The following is a 23302-nucleotide window of genomic DNA, read 5'->3' as shown; positions in this document are numbered from 1 at the left end:
TTTCAAGAATATTAGGAATTATACGCATACACCTAACGCTGTATACAATGAAAAGGTGAAGAAACCCGGGTATTCGTAGGTAACATGAGCGATTTAACAATATCTATATTGAGTTTATAGGTTTAAATTTTGCTATTATGGTAATGAATTAATAAAATGGTAGTTTTTAGATCTCTTTCAGATGGTACGTCCAAATGAATAAATGCTATTACCTTAGATCAAAAAAATTTTGATGCTTTTAGCAAGATTTTGACCACTTCATTTTGATATACAAGTAGTTAATCAGCAATTTTACATAATAAATAATTGTTGAATGAATCCGTATATGGGTAATAATAGTGTCCTGGGGTACCGCTTAAAGTTTTTGACAATTAATTTCCATTGGTAGGGACACTTCATTACACATGTCATGTATTATGCTGTATTCGTAAGTAACATTTCAGTATTTGTAGGTAAGAATTAGACTTTTGTTGGATATCGCAATCAAAACTTCTTTTTATAAAGCACTTTGAATGTATTATTTTCTTTATGTGCGTTTATTGATACTTTAGACCCTATCATGTATTAATAATGTCGGTTCACAGCGGTTGAAAGAGGATTGAAGTAAGAAACAAAGGCACTAAAGTGATTTTAATTTGCTTAATTGCACACAAATCGCTTAAAACCGCTATTGCAGACTTGTGAAGTCCATCTTGGAGTCAGTTACGTCTTGTGGCCTTTCGTTTGAGGGCAACTACAATTAGCTTTATACCAGGGTCCATCAATGTGTTGTCTAGATCATGAGACAATGAGAACAGTCATTTTTCCATGGTATTCGTAGGTAACCTTAGCGAAAACGTCAAAAGTTACATTCGAATAAATCAATTTGGACTCAAATTACTCGGAAACCAGAAGGTCGGTAAACATTTAAAATGAAGCACACATGACAGTTGACAAATCCAAGTATTTATCCCCTTCTAATCTTCTTTGAATCTGATTTTTCTTTCAAATGAGCAGACCGTCGTCTATTTCAGTACATATTTTTTCACCAATTAAGCCGTATTCAGTTTTGCATGGTGGGCATGTATGTGAATTCGCAACTTTCATTGACATATGATTTGATAGCAAACATACAGGCCTTCGTTATGTACCAATATGGGCATTGGCATGAATGGCGGTGTTTCACAATACTGTCATGATGTCAGAGTGTATTCGTAGGAAACATTCGGTTACCGAAATTTACCTACGAATACTTGCTTTTATTGTTGACATCTCAGAAATATTTAAACGCAGGTTATTGAAACTTGGTAGAAATAAAGAGTGTATTATCCTGCACCTATTGCTTAAGTATTGTTTACTATTCTCTCACTTTGTGGAAATGGCACAGCTTTAACATGTATTCGGAGGTAATGCATATTTTTACCAAACCTACCTTTGTGCCATTTAGAATTTCTGGCAGCTAAACACAATAATAAAGATGTCCTAATGCAATGCATTTCAGTATTGGACATATCAAAGCTTGTATCAATTATGCATTTATTAGTGATTTCCATTTTTAAAGATATATCTAGTGCTATGAAAAATTGTATTCGTAGGTAATGTAAAAAATACCACTCAAAAAATTATCAAAAAATTCATAATTATGTACAAATATGTGAAAAATTGAACAGGCAATCTTTGAATACACACCTTTCAGGAAATCAATTTAGATTCAATCCAATGACTTTTTTCATAACTGATTTAGATGTTTTTAAAATACTTTAAGAAATATTTTGAAAAAATGGGTAAAATAGCATGTTTTGGGGTCTCTGTGTCTAAGTTTTTCACAGAAGGGGTCTTATTCAAGCCTGAAACAAGCAGGCGCCGAGCGATTTTACCCTCACGGTTACCGAGTTTTGACGCCTGGATCCAACCAGAATTACACGCCCAGGCGCCAGAGAAAATCTGAATTTTGCGCCGGTATATATGACCATTATTGCTCCATTTTGACAAGTTCAGTGCAGGAAATGACCCAGTAAAACTTCGTCAGGCAAGCTCATTTCCACTCAAAATATCGGCCATTTCAATGTATTTTCAACAAAATGCAGTGCCAAATCTTATCTTTTACCTAGTATTTTGCCAATTTTCCTTGATATTTGCCTTCAGGGGTCATAATTTTGGCAGTATTTTGCCTTGTTTTCTGGTTAGGTGATCGTGATGGTCGCGATCATGAAGGCGGCCATCTTGAATTTTGCCAATGTGTTTCTAGATATTGTTTTTCCTAATATCATGAAAAAAAGACAAAATAAAATAAAATAAAATAAAAATTAAATAAATAAAAATTAAATTAAATTAAATAAAATTAAATTAAATTAAATTAAATTAAAATATAAAAAAAATAAAAAAATAAAAATTAAATAAAATTAAATAAAATTAAAAAAAATTTTAAAAAAAATTTAAAAAAAATTAAATAAATAAAAATTAAATTAAATTAAAATAAAATAAAATAAAATAAAATAAAATAAAATAAAAAAATAAAATAAAATAAAATAAAATAAAATAAAATAAAATAAATTAAATTAAATTAAAAAGTCTGTTCAGATAACATCTCAGGTGAGCATCGAAAGCTGTAGAAATAACCAAAATAAGCATTTTGAAACTTTCAGAAAAAGCGACTCCTGGCTCTTTAAAATGGCTCCTGGTTCGCTAGAAAATTACAGGACCAGGAGCCGCTTTTCCAAATGTTTGGCTCCTGGTTCAGACCGACTTATTTCCAGGCCTGGTCTTATTATATATGGTATGATAAAGGCGAATAAACACAATACAAAAACGAATGCCAATTGATTAATACTTTTAAGTTATGGCCCTGAACATGCCGTGTACACTTTTCGTTGGATTCGACCATATGTCTTCTGACCCGGGTTGTTAGCATTGGTTACGTGGTCAGTTTCATTCATCTTATGCACATATCAAATGCAACCCCGGCCCCTGGGGACCCGGGGATGGTCCGGGACTTGACATCATGTGACCCGGGATTGACTCAAAATGTGTCCCGGGGGAGCCGGTGTTGGCGGGACTGGTAGAAGAATTGACGTCGGCCAAAACCCGGAAATTGGGCCGGACTTTACCAGGTCGAGGGCGGGATTATGTCGTACCTTACCCGGGGTTTTCCAACCAGTAAAATGGGCCGTGAACATGCCCGTGGTTTGCTAGTAATGATGCCCGCATTTATGGGCCGGGTAATCCTATCACGTTTGCCGGACTTGAGGCGTGGGTGTATATTAATAATCAACTGAGTCGCCACATTAATGTAATTGTTCATATAAATCCATTTCAAAAACAAAATCTTGGGTGTTGTTTCCAAATTTTGCAGCAGGCCATGTATCTGCTATTTAGCGGGCCTCTAATGTTTAACCAGACCTCACTGGCTTCATGACATGCACGTCCAAACGAGAGCCTGCTATATGCTTATTTATGCCAAATGTATTTTATTTATTATAATATTATGTGCTTAAAATGTTTATGCAAAGATCGAAGATCGAGCATTCGCCACTCCCCGTATCATGGACAAGTTTTAAACCACCCTTCACCCAGAGTAAAGAGCTGTATTTTTCTTCTTTAAAAAATAATTATAGGTATTGAATCCAATGTCTTGTGTTAATATACAGATTTTCAAAACTATATTATATTTTCATGTTGGAAGGATGTTGAAAGGATGTTTTAAATAATATCCAAAATGACAACCTGGTGAAACAAAATATTAATAACTTGTGCGCCAAAAGTTTGATAGATGGTCATTTGATTTTAAACAAGATACAAGACAGGCCTATTTGAATGGGGTTATGGGCAGTGTTTACTCAGAGGCTGTATGTCTCAATTTTGGCCCAGTGAAAATAATATTTGGCCCACACAAATTTGCAATGCTGTATTACAATTAGTCAATTTGAGGAATTACTGAGCCAAAATTGGGCCAATTTGTGGAGAAAATGCTTCATTCGAGCACCCAATTTCCAGAGAGAGTAAACACTGGTTATGGGCCTTTACAGAATAGCCGCATTATAATTGAAGTTTTTGTATTGACATCAAAAAATCATAAATAGGCCTATAATATTATGTGCATAAAATGTTAATGCGAAGATCGAACATTCGCCACTCGTATCCTGGACAGATGTAAATGCTGTGATCTGTTTCTTTCATATCTTTGATGTTTTAATCATAGACCTACATGTAGGTCCTACATCAATACAACATTCCTGGTTTATGCCCGGCATTTTCCGACCCGCCTTTCATGCCTCGTAATATTTAACACAAGCATGCATATTAAATATAGTGATGGCACACAGGGATCCCCTCTGACGTATTTACAATGGAACACACATGTAGGCCTATATGTGAAGCGTTTGAATCCACCCTGCATGTCCAGAGCTTGGCAGTCCATTGAAGACATACCTGCCGAATTTTGAGCCCGCATGACAAGATTGCCGCAATATTAAAACCATATTAAGATCCAGGCCTATATCCGATGCTCAGGGCCCGGAACTTGGGCCGAGGAATACCCGGGTTTGTATCGGTTTGCATCGGATATTCGCCCGGGAGGGCCGGGAGTGGCTGAGAGTTTTGCCCGGTGGGTCCGGGACTGGCCAGGTGTTTACCCGGACTTGAACTTTTAAACCCAAAATCCACGGCTCACGACCCGGCCATCCCCGGGTCCCCAGGGGCCGGGGTTGCATTTGATAAGTGCATTAGGTGAGACATCATTGTAGGTACACTTCCCTTCACTGGAGGGCGATTGCCAGGTGTTTCAACTTCATCGTCCTTAATGGGCATGTCTTTCTATATACAAAAAAGTATCTGATAAAACTTCAGACAGAGCAAAATTGGCAGTGTTATTGCCACTGTAGGCATTAGGTAAAACATTGTCGGCTATTCCATACAAGCTTAATTGGCGTTAATGTCATTGTAAGCATTGTCGGCTATTATTCCATACAAGATTGGATTGGCATTGTTATAGTCATTGTGGGCAGTAGGTAAAGCATTGTCGGCTATCGTTCCATACAATACAAGCTTGAATTGGCAGTGTTATTGCCATAAATGATCTTAAACAATGTTAGTTAGCAGTATGCAGGACGTTTCATAACATACATTTCTCATCAAAATAGGTCAATGACCATAGAAGCCCATGGAACTTGACATGCTTTTAGGTAACAAAAAATCCTTGCTAAGTAGCATTATTTAAGATCATTTATCAAAACGAAGATTTTGACACCATTTTCATCAAGAGTGGAGCAAGTTTAACATTTTGACAAGAGGTAGACATTTGGCCTTTTTGGTAATAATTCAAGAACAATACATCCTAGATATGTAAAACTACATTTTCTGAATCCTTATGATCAGAGGAATATATTAGTAATGTTTTCGACACAATTTGATGAAGTTTGAAATTTGACCCTTAGATGTAAAGTTTAATGACCTTTCCCCCACCCATTGGACAATATTTTGTTTTCGGAACAACAAAATTGTGTACTAGGGACTTTAAGGATTACAAAGAAATAGGTTAGAAAAATACATAATCTGGGTGCATGGGAACCCTATCTGAATACCAGGCTATATATTTTATGAACAACATTGTTCAGTTTAACACCATGGAATATATATTCAAGCTGTTTGCTCTATTTATTTTTAGCTGTGCCTTGAAACATAAACGAGGGTCATGAGACCTCGGGCTAAAAAACAGTTTTTGCAGTTTCTCTGACATAGGTATCCTATGTAGTTCTCAGAGAAGCTAGTAATATTCCAAAGATAGGCAAATGAAGTAAGGCTAAAAAATGTTTTGTTCGGTTGTACTACAACTGGTCCAAAAATGTGGTCAGTCAGATTTTTTTTTACCTTTGACTCAACCAGATTACAACATGCCACACAGAAAAGTCAACGAAATTTGTCATAGGTTTGCGTTGCTATCACTTGCTAATTAATACAAAAGCTGTGACTTAAGTGTCACCCCCCTGTCGATACTGCACACCTGCTAAGGCCAAGGTCAGGGTTTGCAGGTTTTTACCACAGGTGGAAAAAAAAGTTTTTAGCAAAAACAATTAAAAATGACAAAAACTAAAAGTGATTTATAGTTCAGTTTCTTCATCTCAAATCAAATTATTATTAAGTTACAAAAATAATTTCCTGAGTGTAACAAGGCCAGATTTTGTAATTATAAGCAACATATAAGACATTAAAGGCATGTGTTTTTAATGCTCAAGGGCAACGGCAAAAACCGAACCCTGGCCAAGTTTAGATTATGCAGTTTATCATGATGTTTAAACTAGAGCAGTTACCACACCATAGCTGAACCATTTGGCTTTGGCACTATGTTGTGGTATACCACTGCCACTTCTTGGCATTTTGAGACAGAGACCCAAAATAGGAATATTTACCAGTCTTATGAGGAGTAGCACCCTGATGGGAAAATTATTCTTATTATATTCTGTATTTTTTTATTTATCTTTTTCATTTGACTCCACTCAGGGGTCATATCTTCTTGACATTTCAAGATATGAAAAGGACCCACAATATGAATATTAACCCAGGTCTAACGAGGAGTGTCACCCCCCCCCCTAAAAATTAACTTTTATTCTATTCTTTACTTTTTTTCTCTCTTTCATTTGACACCACTCGGGTGTCATATCTTCTTGGGATTTCAAGATATGAAAAAGGACCCAAAATAAGAATATTGACCCGGTTCTTATGAGGAGTGTCACCCCTGGTGGGAAAAATAATTTTAACAACTGCTGTCAGCATTTTGGGCTGTCCAACTTTCATTGTGGTAGTCCCGGATAACCACTTAATTTGAACGCTGCCTCTTGGTGGTATCGTTGCTATGTGCCTCATTGGACATCACGATCCGAGGGAACTGATTAATTTCTATTTAGAAGATTTAACCAGCGATGTAATTCCTGATGTAACTAAGGAGCATGCCCTTTTAGTTTTTAACACCATGGAATTTATATTTGGACGTATTGTTTTAGGTATTCTGAATGCACTCAAATGTTTGTACATGTAACATGCCATGGACTTTGCATGGGTCCATGGCCCTTTTTGAAGTTTCTCTGCCATAGGTTTCCTATGGAAGACCCAGAGAAGCAAATACCACAGGAGCAGAATATTTAAGGAATGCATCATTAGATATCAAGGCTGGGGGCAGGGCCGTGACACTCGAATTCAATCCCTGTTTAAAAATTGAAGTCACTTCACAGCAGTTTGACTGACACATCGGCAGTTTGAGTGACGGTTGCTAGGGAGTTTGGTACCATCGGCAGGGTTGGCCGGTTTAAACCGCGTGGTTAAAACCAGGTTTTAACCGCCTAGTTTTGACCGCTAAAAAGTGGTCAAAACCGGTCAAAACCATTTTGATGCTACAAAATCAAATAAAATAAAGGAAAAAGACTGAAAATTAACCTCACTTGACATTATATTTTAATACAAACACTCAAAAATGTTGCCAGTATCATACAGGAAAACATGTTTAATGCTTAGAATGGCATATCTCTATTGCATATAGCACTCTATGGCCATCTTTTAGTGCTATTATCCCATATAAGCCTAATCTTTTGTTATCCCAATTTCAGTCCTTGGAACTTTCAATACAGAATAACATGTAATTCACTTATAAATCAAAAATTAATTGTTTGCTTGTCCATAGATCACTTTCAGAAGTTGGGACGGTTGGTTGGGAAAAGGTTTTTTCCTTCATTTTTCTTATATAACCTTTTTTTAAGTACCAAAAGTATAATATGAAGTACTTGTTTGTATAAACACAGAATTTCCACCAAAGAGAAATTCAAGGTAACCCCTTTAGTTGACATGTCTGGCAGACTTAAAATACTGCATCTTTAAGTTCAACAATGTTTTTACTTATGTAGACGCTGAGGACGATCATACGAAATATCAGAACCCTCAAGAAGGTACGACTGTGAAGGGTTAACATGCTTTTTTGGAAATTAAAAAAAACCAAAAAACCCTTTTTCCCGAAAATAAAGGAAAATTCTTCAAAACATAGACTCATGTGAGGATATCTCACCAAAACCATACCCATCCATCCACATGCATGGCTCCCTCCCATCAGTCATGTGGACCAAAACTAGGCGGTTAAAACCTGGTTTTAACCACGCGGTTTAAGTTAAAACCAGGTTTTAACCGCCTAGTTTTGACCGCTAAAAAGTGGTCAAAACTGGTCAAAACCATTTTGATGCTACAAAATCAAATAAAATAAAGGAAAAAGACTGAAAATTAACCTCACTTGACATTATATTTTAATACAAACACTCAAAAATGTTGCCAGTATCATACAGGTGCAACAAACAAACAAATTGATATCAGTGTAGGCTGTAACATTACTTTTTGTTACTCCATAGTGGCTATGATAGAGTTAGTTTAATTATTCCATTAGCCAGATTAGCCTAATTATCAAATTTTAAAAGCAATTTAAAAAGCCTTTTGTTTTAGTTTTCTAATTAACATGTCCATGAGTGAGGCTAAGTTATTTGGCACATTTTTTGCAATTCTTCCTCAACTCATTACTGTGATACAATAACCTATCAACATGTCTTACATGAAGCTTTTAACTTCAGTAGGCCTTGTCAGTGAAATCTTCGTTGAAGTCCAGTTCGGCTGTTGCTGTTAAGAACTTGGCTTTTGAAGGGCCTTTTTTGATATTTTAAAATTAATGATTAATTAATTAATTAATCATATTATTCTATTATTATTTGAGTAGTAATTATAGTTATGTTATACCTGTATACATGATACATCAACTTCATTGAACTCAGAATACAAATTAGGTTTTGACCAGATTTGGCCGGTTTTGACCGGTTTAAACCTGGTTTTAACCGCTTTGTGGACAAAACAGGTTTTGACCGGTCAAAAGTCCAACCCTGAATCGGAATGTTGATTGACAGTTTTGGGTAGTTTGGTACCCTAAATTATGTTGATTGACAGTTTTGAGGTAGTTTGGTACCCTAAATTTGTCCAAGATGGCGCCCATCGACTGCCAATTATTCGGGATCTTTCCAGCAAAAATACAGCTTATTTAGCCAGTCTCGTCATGGGGTCATTGAAGAGAATATTTTCCTAGCATATTGAGCTAACTCCTCAGCAATTTGGTTTTTCACGATATGATAGTAATGGAAAGATTCGACCAAATGTTCGCTGTTTTTTCACCATTTAATTTTTTTTGAAACGATAACGTATATGTAAACATGCATCATCTCTTCCACAGGTTATACACTCCTACACATACAGGGGTACAGCTAGGCCATCACATGCATGATCGCGCATTGGCTGTGTGTGACTGACTTCATTTGCGCAAACGAGTGGCTTTTCCTATAGTATATTAGTACTCGAGTCCTTGGTGGGGGTCTTTCTTTTAAAAGATTTGTTATGCGAAAAAACCTGCTCCACCTGACTATAAAAACAATTGCTCCACCTCAGACCAACAAAAAAAAGAAAATTGGTGCTCCACCTCGGACCAGACCTTGGTGTCAAGGGTGAACCAAAATTAATCACAGTTAGTGAAGAAAAAATAACCTCATAACTTTTAAATTGCAAATTTTTTTTGCACTTTGCTCCATTTTTCATATATATTTATTTTAGCATCAAACTGGTAAGCAATGTTCGAAATAAGCACTTATCCTCTTGTCCTCTTGTCCAAAAATCACTGGGGACAACCATATTGAGCTATGTACTTATCCCCTGGACAACCACTATATTTTACCTCCAAAAGTATGACACATTTTGGGGACAACCAAAATGTAATTGAGGACAAGCAGAACTTATGCTTTAGTTATCCTCGGGATAACCTCCATATTTTCCTTATTTCGGACACTGCTGGTAAGTATTTTGTGCGTATGTCTGAGCGAAAACACTTGATTCGCTTTACTTCAGACTTTCACCAAAGTCCACCCTAATGTCAAAAAGAAATCTGCCACAGTTTTTCCACATGACTGATGGGAGGGAGCCATGCATGTGGATGGATGGGTATGGTTTTGGTGAGATATCCTCACATGAGTCTATGTTTTGAAGAATTTTCCTTTATTTTCGGGAAAAAAGGGTTTTTTTGGTTTTTTTTTTAATTTCCAAAAAAAGCATGTTAACCCTTCACAGTCGTACCTTCTTGAGGGTTCTGATATTTCGTATGATCGTCCTCAGCGTTCTACATAAGTAAAAACATTGTTGAACTTAAAGATGCAGTATTTTAAGTCTGCCAGACATGTCAACTAAAGGGGTTACCTTGAATTTGTCTTTGGTGGAAATTCTGTGTTTATACAAACAAGTACTTCATATTATACTTTTGGTACTTTAAAAAAGGTTATATAAGAAAAATGAAGGAAAAAACCTTTTCCCAACCAACCGTCCCAACTTCTGAAAGTGATCTATGGACAAGCAAACAATTAATTTTTGATTTATAAGTGAATTACATGTTATTCTGTATTGAAAGTTCCAAGGACTGAAATTGGGATAACAAAAGATTAGGCTTATGGTCATGTGTCCTATGGTGGGGCACATTTGCGTTACAAGCACTGATTTTGATCATTGGCCTTCATTTTCACTTAAATTGATACATGTCTAAAACTATACATCTCACACCAACAAAACTATACATTTTTGGAAAGCTCATGTTCCAAGGAATCCAACAATGCAAAATTGATGTTGGTATACAGGGTGTGTAAGAAAATATATAGGGTGATATCATGAAAAAAAATTAATTTTACTAGAAAATTGATAATTTATGCATTTGCTACTGATATGGAATATCTCTAATGTATTATCTAATTTTGTGGCAGGCAAAACTATGAGCTTTAATAAAATGTATACTTTTGCTATGTTATGATTGACCAAAGTGGTGATACAGGGTGTGAAAATGTATGTAACTTTTACGCACCAAATATTGATTACATTTTTGAAAATATTTTCTTTAGAGTGTATCCTACATTTATTTTAACTGCATATTTGGATTCCCGGGTTAAAATGCTTTCCAAAAATGTATACTTTTCCTATCTTAGGGTGAATAATTCTCAAGATACAACAATTTAAAGCCAAAACGTGTGTTACTGAAAATGTAGGCATTTGTGTACACGTAGAGAATAGGGAAAAATTGTGGGTCTTGTGACTTACGGTTCTCAGTGAGTACTTGTAAACATAAAATAGATCAAATTAATAAGCTTTGATTTGAGATATGATTTGCATGTATAGCACAGAATTTGGCAATGATAAAATCTAAAGATATCATGTTTCCACAACATTTCTCATAGAGATTACACATACTCCTCCACCGCTTATCCTCCACCATTTATCCTCCAGGTTTATCCTCGTTAGCATTTTAATATTTTTCACTAATTAAACAAATGATAATTTCAAATTGTGAACCATACTTGAAAAGTAGAATAATCAAGCTGTATAATGAGCCCAAACTTTATGCAATTGGACAAAGAATAACTCTGTACCAACAACGTTAAATCTGAAAGAGGAGAGAAAAATGTAACGCCTCCCACTATTTTGGGGCCCACCATATAACACATGACCTTATATGGGATAATAGCACTAAAAGATGGCCATAGAGTGCTATATATGCAATAGAGATATGCCATTCTAAGCATTCAGAGCATGGAATTAAGGTGTTAAATCATCAAAAACATGTTTTCCTGTGAAGATTTCACAGCCGGATAACAGAGAGATCCATATAAAAGAGGTCCGGATAAGAGAGGTTGGACTGTATTCTGTAATTTTTATCTTTTTCATTTGACCCCACTCAGGAATCATATATCTTCTTGACATTTCAAGATATGAAAAGGACCCACAATATGAATATTAAACCAGGTCTAACAAGGATTGTCACCCCCTCCCCCCTATAAAAAATAACTTTTATTCTATTCTTTAGGGCACATTACACCAAATAACTGCGCGAAAGGTACAATGGTGATGACTTCCGGTTAAAAATATATGGCTACTGGAGACAATGTGGTGTCCTTAGAGACCATGTTCTTCATTGGCATATTCTGATATAAATGAAAGATGGTAACCTATTAATGACTAAAATAGATATGAAATTATACAAATTGATTTCACAAGAAAAATAGGTCCTATCCGAATTACTGCCAACGGAATAGTTTTAATGCTAGTTTTGGCGTTGAAATAGCGGTGTCGCTTTTCAACATTTTTAAATAAAAAACTGAATCTGTAAAGTTAACCAAAATTGAAGCTTAAATTAATGTTAAGCTTACTCGGTATTACTTAGTACACATTTGTGACGTGTCATGTCAAAAGGAGACACTTTTGGGCAGGTTATCAATTTTGAGGTTTTTACATATCTTAAATATAGAGATATTTTGCTCCACAACACCGCTTTCCCCAATGAAATCGGACATTCCTAAGTGAAGATATTGAGTTCGTTAGTTATAGTATTATAAAATTAGAAATTGAGATATCGGCCTGTAAAAATATTATTGACAATGTTGAGAATAGGAATTACCTTGAAAAGTGTCTCAAAAAATACAAGATGCCAGTTATATTCTGGTCTGAAACTATCAGACAATACTTTTAACATTAATAACATCACAAATTCGCAACAAACCCAAATTTGGAAAAAATCACCACCGGGCAGATTTTTGGCTATTTCTCCATTTACGATCCTGCCCAAAAGTGTCTCCTTTTGACATGACACGTCACATTTATGGTTGCCCCCCTGGACAACAGCCGTCAGCATTTTGGGCTGTCCAACTTTCATTGTGGTAGTCCCAGACAACCACTTAATTTGAACACTGCGTCTTGGTATCGTTGCTATGTGCCTCATTGGACGTCGCGATCCGAGGGAACTGATCAATTTCTGAAAGAAGATTTAACCTAATTCCTGATGTAATAAAACCAAGGAGCATGCCCTTTAAGTTTTTAACACCATGGAATCTGTATTTTGCCTTGTTGCTTAAGGTATTCTGAATGCACACTTGTGCTTGTACTACTACGTGTAAAATGCCGTGGACTGTGCATGGGTCCATGGTCCCTTTTTTGAAGTTTCTCTGCCATAGGTTTCCTATGGAAGACCCAGAGAAGCAAATACCACAGGAGCAGAATTTTTTAGGGATGCACCATTAGATAAGAAGGGTGGAGTCTTTATCATGTGAATAAATTTGCTCCACCTGACCAAAAAAAAATGCTCCACCAAAATTAATCACAGTTAGTGAAGAAAAATTAACCTCATAGCTTTTAAATTGCAATTTTTTTTTTTTTTTTTTTTTTTGCGCTCTGCTCCATTTTTCATATATTTATTTTAGCATGAAACTGGTAAGTATTTTGTGCGCATTTGTCTGTGAGCGAAAACACTTGATTCACTTTACTTTCACCAAAGTCCACCCTAATGTCAAAAAGAAATCTATGCTAGAGTGACAAGTTTTCTGTGTCATGGAAAAACGGACATATTCACTGAATTTAAGAAAAAAGCGGAAATGAGAAAAAATAAAAATGAAGAACAAATAATCAAATGGGAGGTTAAAATAATGAAAATGAAGTCTGTCTTCAAAGATATCAGGCTTAAAACAATTAAAAAGATAATGCCATTGCCAGTACCTTTTTTTTACCCCGAATGTGAACACGGAATTGAAATTACATAACGGGAAATCACGGAATTCAGTATTTAAAACCACGCACTGAAAATCGTGGAATTTGGTGTTTTAAATCATGGAAAACTTGCCACTCTAATCTATGCCACATTTTTTTTCCACATGACTGATGGGAGGGAGCCATACATGTGGATGGATGGGTATGGTTTTGGTGAGATATCATCACATGGATCTATGTTTTGAAGAACTTTTCCTCTTTTTTTTTTCGAAAAAAGGGTTTAAAAGTCGAGAACTTTTCGCCTGAAAAACTTAAAAGAAATGTTGTAAAATACCATATCCTGCATGTTTTCCCCTGTCCAGTCGTACCTGGTTGAGGGTTCTGATATTTGTATTATCGTCCTCAGCGTCTACGTAAGTAAAAACATTGTTGAACTTAAAGATGCAGTATTTTAAGTCTGCCAGACATGTCAAATAAAGAAGGGGTTACCTTGAATTTGTCTTTGGTGGAAATTCTGTGTTTATACAAACAAGTACTTCACATTATACTTTTGGTACTTAAAAAAAGTTATATAAGAAAAAAAATGAAGAAAACTCCTTTTCCCAACCAAGTGTCCCCAACTTCTGAAAGTGATCTATGGACAAGCAAACAATTATTTTTTTCGGCCTTACCATACCATCCCAACCCGCATCCTTTTTTTAGGGGTTCTGAAGTTAAGTCTTCTTTTTTTCTCTTTATTTCAGGCATAACTTTTTTTGTGTAATTTTTCAGGAGTTAACATATTGGTAAACATATTTGCTTCTTTCCAATAGGAAGCCGGTTTTGCATAGTTGGCAGTGGTGATACAAACCCATCCTTTTTATTTTATACCCTTTATACCGAAACCCACCCTTTCTAAGCGTGGTTACTACTTACAGACATGCCAACTAGTACGGTTTCACCGTATTTTGTACGGTAAAACGTGCAAAATACGGTAGTACGGTCACCCCAAAAAAAATACGGAATTCCAGAATTTTGACCAAAATAATAAAATGTTGTGTCTTAAAAAGATAAACAGCTGCAAGATTAGACTACCGACTGAATTACTGGTATCATTTGACAACTTTCTTGGTCGTTTTTCTCTCGACTTTCGATGATGCATGCACATTAAAAATTATTATTTAATAGGCCTACAAGATGCTTTCCGAAATAATTTTCTTCTGACTTGCAGATTTTTCATGCACATTAATATTTTTTATTAACCACCTACTGCTATGTCTTCTGAAGGTATTTAGTTAACTATTTAGCTCTATTTGTGCAAAAGAATAAGCCTACAAGAAGGTTTCCGACCTCCTTTTACTTCGGACTTTCGCACGATGCATGCACATTAAAGAAATATTTAATAGGCCTACAAGATGCTTTCCGAAATAATTTTCTTCTGACTTGCAGATTTTTCATGCACGTTAATATTTTTTATTAACCACCTAATGCTATGTCTTCTGAAGGTATTTAGTTAACTATTTAGCTCTATTTGTGCAAAAGAATAAGCCTACAAGAAGGTTTCCGACCTCCTTTTTACTTCCGACTTTCGCATACGATGCATGCACATTAAAGAAATATTTAATAGGCCTACAAGATGGTTTCCGAAATAATTTTCTTCTGACTAGCAGATTTTTCATAGACATTAAGATTTTTTATTAACCACCTAATGCTAAAGCCTAAAACCACCTAAAGCCTACGAGAAGGTTTCTGACCTCCTTTTACTTCCGACTTTCGCACGATGCATGCACATTAAAGAAATATATATAGGCCTACAAGATGGTTTCCAAAATAATTTTCTCCTGACTTGCGGATTTTTCATGCACATAAATATTTTTTATTTTAACATCTTCATCTAACTGCTACACATGCTATGTCTTCTGGAGGTATTTAGTTAACTATTTAGGTCTGCAAAAGAATAAGCCTGCAAGATGCTTTCCGACTTTGTTTTCTCAATGGTGCACACAGTGGCACATCAATATTTTTAATATTTTTCTTTAACCATGCATAGACAACTGCTATACCCAGTAGTCTTCTAATTGACATTGGCATTAAACTTTTTTTTTTTTTTGAAAACATGAACATAACCCGATGTTAGGCCTACCGATTGATACTCTAATGATGATGATTTAGATGATGATGATGATGATGATCAATGATTTTCTGAACTTGAAAGTTTTAACAAAGCATGCTTCTAACAACATTAGAAGTAACAAAACCCAATGTTTCCAGAAATATATCAATAACATACTTATCCAATTTCGTGAGGTCAAATGTCACATACAAGGTCGACTGAGGTCATCAAATCTTTTAATAATTAATTTTTAACTGTGCATCACATATCCGGAAATATGACGACTTTAAGATGGCCGCTTATCATGTAAAGTATAGCAAAGTAGCACTTTCAATGAGTGATAACTCGTAAAGGAAGCATCTTTCTGTATTGATTTATTACTTTGATGGAATGGTTCTTTGGTATTGCCAAATTTGATTGCAAATTCCTAAGGTGGGCCCCTGGACCCCGGCTGTTACGTGCTCCCTCGCAATGTGTTCTACTTTAGGGGTTTCTGGGGTTAGCAGGTATGCAAAAGGTACATATTTAAAAAATACGGTTTTAGGGTGCAAAATACAGATTTTTGTTCTTCTGAGTACGGAAATCTGGATTTCAAAGTTGGCATGTCTGTACTTACTAATCATAGATAAGTGGTTATGGTGGTCCAAGTTGCATCCAAAGAGAATTACATATTGAAGTTTTAGATGACCAAACACTACAGAATGGGATTTCAATGTTTTTTGTGTTTCATTTAGTGTCATTCAATCGGAAATTACAGTAACCTTTGAGATTGCAATTGTTGACTTCTAAACCCACCCTTTAAAGCATTTTGTGGACCTCTCAAACCCACGTGGGTTACCAGCAGTGTTTTGTGTTAGTCAACTCCTTGGAATCATTAGTCAGCCCCTCAGTATCATCAAATGATAAAGATTAATGCTTAACACAACTAATACTAATAGCGATAAATTTGTTTTCTTTCTTTTAGCTCAATATGAAATGTTTGTTCAAGTTTAATTTGATTAAAAAAAAAAAAAGCCGGAAAATCTAAAGAAACAGAGTAAAGAGCTGCATTGGGTCTAACGTTGACAATAATGCTTGGCTATTTCAGCTATTTAGGATGATGTCAACACATGAAAAGTAATGCTATAATGAGCATCTGTTAAGGGTCATGGAACAATGTCTATCTGCATTATTGCAGAAGTAATTACTTGAAAATTCTGTTTTCTACCATTTCTATTTGGAATTCATGTTTTCACATTATGGTCAGGTATAAATTTGAAAATTGTTATGTCATAATATTGATGATTTACATGTGTAGATTTGTAGATTAGAGGTTTGACTAAAAGTTGTATAAATTTATGGAAATGATAGGGACTTAGATGGGTAACCTGATTGACAGCCTCATGCCCCCACTTTACCCCATCAAAATGCAGATTTTGGTACCAGGTGAAAGCTCATATTTTTCTCATTAACATATTGAAATTAGATGTTCCAAATCTGTATATTTCCAAAGAAATCATCAAAAACTGTTGAGTGTCTTAAGTGTGGAATACCACGTTTGAGACTTAATTCGACAGTTTTTTGATGATTTCTTTGGAAATAAACCGATTTGGAACTCGATATATGTTAATGAGAAAAATAGGATCTCTCATTTTAATGCATTTGGTCGTATGTCATGAACTGGGTACAAAAAATATTACACACTGAAAAATGAATAAACATCACCAATATGTACTGAAGTAAGCATAACTTTTATTCCTTACATTTAAAGTGTATACAAGTATACATTTTTGGAAAGCTTATACTACAAGGATATTAGATATGGCAAAAAGAGATCTAATATTCAGGGTGGGTAAAATTCCTATAGGGTGTAACATAAAAAAAAATACATATTTTGTAATTTTGATATACCTGGGTCATCTTTTTCTCCCAAAATGTGCAAGTCAAAACAGATGTGGATTTTGAAAGATATGATAATGGCCCACAAAGAAATAATTAAGGGGGCGACTGGTGGTGTTCTGTATTGAACATACAGGGTGGTCAAATTCGCCTATATTTTTTGATGCAAAAAAATTATTTTGAAGATTTACTTCTTTATTCCAGTAGCAGTCTTATATTTCTTTACTGAAAATGTAAATTAGAAAGAGAAATACATAGTTCATGGGTTTCTGCCCACAGATATTAAGTATACAGGGTGATCAACATATTATACAGGGTGATCTGTGTATGTTTGACTCATTAGTACCATACGAAATTCATTCAAATCAAACAGGTTTAATGTAATAAGTGTTTTATGGACTATACAAACTTCATTTTCTTCTATGTAATTAAATGGCCCTTTGTACACTGTTATACATGTATTATTTGCCATCTCCATGCAATATAATACTATACAGGGTGACTTTAAATATGGTATACATATGTATAATTAGGCGGATATTAAGCACATAATTTCTTCATGGTCTTGAACCCGAAGCACAAATTTATTGTTTGCATGTATCATATCTATTCCAACATAAAGAACACAACCTGTTGGAATAACCACATTTGAATCATGCTTAGCTTGTTTGTATATACCCTTTCCTGTTTGATTTCACATTCTCAATTCCCTGCACTTGTCGCTCAAATGCAGCAGATTTGATCTCAGGTGACAAAGAACTTCTACTGGTCATTAAATTTGATAATAAATGCTTAATTCTTTACCTTAAATATTTGAAATACCAAATTGTAATTTAAAAGGAGATATTTATGAAATTCCTTTTAAATTAAAATCAAGTTAATCCAAGCTTCTACCTTGTTTTGTGGGATATGTGCGAGCGCAGAATGGCCGGACATTGCCAAAAAGTGGTCAAATTTTGTATTTAATTAACATCTAATTAACTAATTAATTAATTGCATTAATGCACATTATGTTTGCATCACAAGTTTGGTCTATCATTCAGTGAAGTACATGTGAAATCAGAGCCCCACAGGTGTTTCACTTCTCTACTTGTGTAAATTCATAGGTGACTCATTTTAGCCCCGTTTGTGTGTATTGTCTATGGAATCCCCATCCGCCGAATCCCCATCCGCCTAATCCCCCGTTACCTAATTGAAGATTTTTTACTATAACTCACACAATACTTGTCCAAATGGGATGCAAATGGTTTTATTTTTTAGAGCAGACTTCTAGGAAAAAATTGATACCAAATACTTTGAACATAGTCAAGTACTTTAAGAATAAACTAGAATGAAACTTGAAAAAAAAGTTGAATTGTAATGAATCCCCCATTTTAGCGTACCCAGTTCATGACATACGACCATTTGTCATGCTGAATACAATTCCAAAATTTTTGAATTTTTTAGAAAAAAATCGAAACTTGTCATCTGCAGTACCACCAAGTGAGAAGTTGCTTTCTTTAAAATTGCTCACTTTTTGATTAATTTTGATTATGCAAATTAGGTTCAAGAAACTTCCTGTTTTTTGTTTCAAATCCAAGAAATTTTTATGCTTGTGGTAATTTAATTAAGGAGTAAGCGTATAAAATTTAAAAAAATCCGTGCATGATTCATGATTTTCATTGAAGTAGAAAAATAATATGACGGCTAATTTATTCAATACAAGTATGTAGCTTACCATTGTTCTTGTGCTTGTTTTATAATTAGCACTTGAATATTCATGAAAAATATTTGGTTTATAAAATTAATTACTTTTACTTCTGAAAAGCCTTTGAATACCAACAATTTGGTGCACATCAAAATACTGCCATTTATCATCTTTTTGTATTTGTCATGAATCATACATATTATGTACAAGTTCATTACATTGTTGTTTGCTAAATCTTTCAGGCCAATTTTGAAGATGAAAGAATTTTGACCAACTTGTTGAAAGAAATATGCTTCAGTTCAATGAAGCATGCAACTTGACAAGTATCATTAATTCATTAGCAACAAAAATTAATTAATAACAATCTTATAATGCCTTTGGCAGCTTGACTATTGGTGCATGATAATATATCGCAATGCTATAAATAGAATTTGACCACCGCAGATCGTGATTTACAATAAAGAACGCCCTCGGGTTAACAGGTGGTAACAAAAGGTGTGCATTTGTCAGAACAATGGTAAAGTTAACAAAGTTGTTGCCGTGCCAACAGGTTGCGTTGTTATGGTAGGAATGGCTCATATCACAAAGTCTTTGTTTTGAACTTGATATCTATTTTATATTTTATGAAAATTTTGGATGTTGTTAGACTTTCTACTTGTAATGAATTTTTGGTTCTTGGATTTCCAACTTTTCACATGAACTTATTTTGGTAACAAATTCTGGATTTAGGTACTGAGTTTGAAAATTGAATGTTAGAAATTTGAATAATGAATAGCATTAACACAAATTTGCCTTTCACACCTGTCATAACAAATATCAAGAGTAATATAAGATTTCCTCTTTCTATTGTTAAACATCACATTTAAGTGGGACAAAGGATCTTTGTTTGTGTTTCTTGGCCAGTTAGGCTTTGTTCTTCCTTTGTAAATCATTTCTTTTATTGTCAGAAGATAATTGTTAGTAAGTTATTTAGAAGATTTTTTTTGAATAATTTGCAAACGCTTTACCTGCCATAGACTGTACCAAGATGGGATTAGCTAATGCTGGTAGGCAACATACTGATAAGCATTCATGGTCAATGAGGTAAAGGGTTTGCAAAATTATTTATAAAAAAAGGAATTACAGCAATTATCTTCTGAATAAATTTGTAATAAGAGGTACACTGAAACCTTACAAATCTGATAATGTGCAATTCTTAGGTAAACCAACCATCAAGCAACCACCTGCTATTCAGGTGCCACTAGTTTCATACTGTGTTGCTTTCTCCTCTTTCTTTTGTTAACTTTAAAACTTAACTTTCTAACATTTGAAAGTCTTCACTGACAATAAAAGAAATGAAACGATTTACAAAGGAACAACAAAGCCTAACCGTCAAGAAACACAAACAAAGACCCTTTGTCCCACTTAAATGTGATGTTTAACAATATTACTCTTGTTATTTGTTATGACAGGTACACATGTAGATGAGATGTACCCTCTCCTTCTAAAAACATAAACATTGAAATTCTTAAATTTTATTGAAATTCCAGTACAGACCTGTACTTTTGTACATGTATCATTTTCTTGTACTGGCTAAAGTTATAACAGGTTGCCCAAAAATACACCCTCTGTTGTATTGATTATCTATTGATTTGTTACTTCAGGATGGGGGCAGTCTCTCCCCACATTTATGCCTGAATCATACTTGAAATTGCTAGGCATATTACCATCCATCACTTGATGGTCCTGTCGATATATCAATAGCATGCCCTAGCTTCAAGCGACATGATTTCAAGGCAACTTTTCAGCAACATCATAATTCTAGCCACAACTGAAATTCTGGTGGCATTTGATTGCTATAGAAAAATTATTTAATTTGTGTACATAGTGGAAAATTCAACTACGCTTGTTACTCTGTGACTATGACTAATCATGCTAATACACAAACGTACAGCGCTACTTTACATGTCCATATTAGCAATGTTATCTGCGTACATCAGCTTACTGCGCACAGGCACGCAAAGAGTATGTTCCACGATGTACACTAATTAAATAATTTTTCTATAGTATGGACCCTCACAATTTGCTAAGAATTAAGGCTCTGATCCCTTGGATTTATCTCTTTATCTCATCCTCACAGGATTACAGTAATCTACCCAAAGGTGACATCTTCTCTCTAGCGTTGACTGTCTATGTAGCAGGAGGCAGTGAAGAGTTGCCAAAGAATGGTGAGATATGGCATAGTATACGACAAGGCTTACTACCAGACCTACCAAATTACTCCAAGGAACTCAATAACCTACTCAAGGTATGGATGAACCTCGTAGTCTACTACTTAATTATTCTCAAAGATTGTTATTCTGAATCCTCTTATAATTGTGTAGAAATTATAAAAAGAATACTCCCAATATATTTATCTCTTTGTGAATGTGAAAATCATATTATGATGAATGAATTGCTGTGAGTTGGAGAACATTTTCAGATGTAGCATGCCACTTTCCAGGTTATAGTCTGAATTCCCACTCCTAAATTTATTTTCAGCCCATTGAGAATATGTGACCGTACATACGAATGAGCATAAATGTCCTCAATTGTATTCTGAGTTACAGTGTAAAATGGGCATGAAGGTCATATTCATAGGTATTTCAATTTGGTGCTACGTGTATCTCATTAAATGAGGTACACGTAGCACCAAATTGAGGTACTATATGAATACGACCTTCATGCCCATTTTACACTGTAACTCAGAATACAATTGAGGACATTTACGGCTCATTCGGCAAGTAATGTCACATATGTTTAGGATAATATATATATCAGACTAATCATCATTAATTTTAGGCGACAAAAAAAAACCCCTGTTGTATGTTGTACGAGCGGATGGACCTTTCAAGTGAAGTTCGTCAGTCTGGGTTTTTGTCGTTTTTTCTGGAGGGTAAAATTTCGCCCAAATCAGACAAAAATCTGAAGGTTACATGTTTCAGCCTAATTTTACATAATTTTAGCAAAATTTAACAATTCTGGGTCAGTCACGCCTGTAGAACAGGGTTTATTTTTTGTCCCCTTGTATAGTATAAATTTAAGAGCATAGAATTAGAATTAAGATGAAGGCAAAGCAAATTATCAAAATAAACACCTGCCTGTGTTTGTGTTGTTATCAAATAAAAAATAAAAGTTGAGTGATGTATAATTGTCTCTCCTAGACTCCCAACTATTTGTATTAGCAGCAAACTTTTCACTTTTTTCCAATTCATCTGAAATCCAATTCATCTGAAATCCTATTCATCTGGAATCTTAAGTTTTGATGATATTTATGTATATCATTTCAGGCAATGGTAAACCCTGAGGCATGTGAGAGGCCATCAGCACTGAATGTCATCCAACACCCTGTAGTATGCCCAAACTCAGGGAAGACCTATACCCAACTCAAGAAGGAGTTAAATGTGGCCAAATTCCAGAATGCAGTACTTTCAAGGTAAGATCTAAGTCGGTATCAAACCCAAAATATGAACATAACTACATTTTTTGCTGGCCCGATATCAAACTACTAACTCATTAGGTTAAACATTCCATTGGAAAAAAGAAATGAGGCCCCATTGTACTATACAGGCTTGAACGCCCCAAGTTGTTAAAAACTTTTCCTATACAAATGAATACAATACAGGCTTGAACGCCCCAAGTTGTTAAAAACTTTTCCTATACAAATGAATACAACCAAAACTTTTCTAGAAACTTTTTGTTTTTAATATCCGATTACTTGATTCTGTAATTCATACTTAATACTCATGCTTTCAAAGTGATGAAAATGCTTTTATTGACAGTTATTAACCTACCTAAATCATGAATCGGAAAATAATAACTTACACTAATATGAATTCTACATTGTAAACAGTGTTTGATTTTCATCTATTTTTTTTGTGTAGCAAAAACTGCTACTCACGTTCAGATTTGACTAGCAATTCCAAAATTGTGAGTAGCAATTTTTTTTTCCCTTCTTGCAAGTTTGTAGACAAATGCAGTGGCCAGTGATCGATTTTCGTATATTTTTTTGTGTAGCAAAAACTGCTACTCACTTTCAGATTTGAGTAGCAATTCCAAAATTGTGAGAAGCA

At 34.8% G+C, this 23302-nt stretch overlaps 1 protein-coding gene across 2 annotated transcripts in view; it reads left to right on the top strand.

The window, feature by feature from the left end:
* LOC140137927 (wee1-like protein kinase 1-A) overlaps positions 1-23302 on the top strand; it is a 39649-nt gene that overhangs the window by 12446 nt on the left and 3901 nt on the right. For both annotated transcript variants that reach the window (XM_072159732.1, XM_072159733.1), the window contains 2 exons: positions 21331-21498; positions 22520-22665. In XM_072159732.1, coding sequence (XP_072015833.1) covers positions 21331-21498; positions 22520-22665 — 314 coding nt within the window. The remainder of the gene's footprint in view (positions 1-21330; positions 21499-22519; positions 22666-23302) is intronic.

Source organism: Amphiura filiformis, chromosome 17, assembly GCF_039555335.1.
Source record: "Amphiura filiformis chromosome 17, Afil_fr2py, whole genome shotgun sequence".
NCBI classification, from domain to species: Eukaryota; Metazoa; Echinodermata; class Ophiuroidea; order Amphilepidida; family Amphiuridae; genus Amphiura; species Amphiura filiformis.
This window is presented reverse-complemented; position numbering and strand designations above follow the sequence as displayed.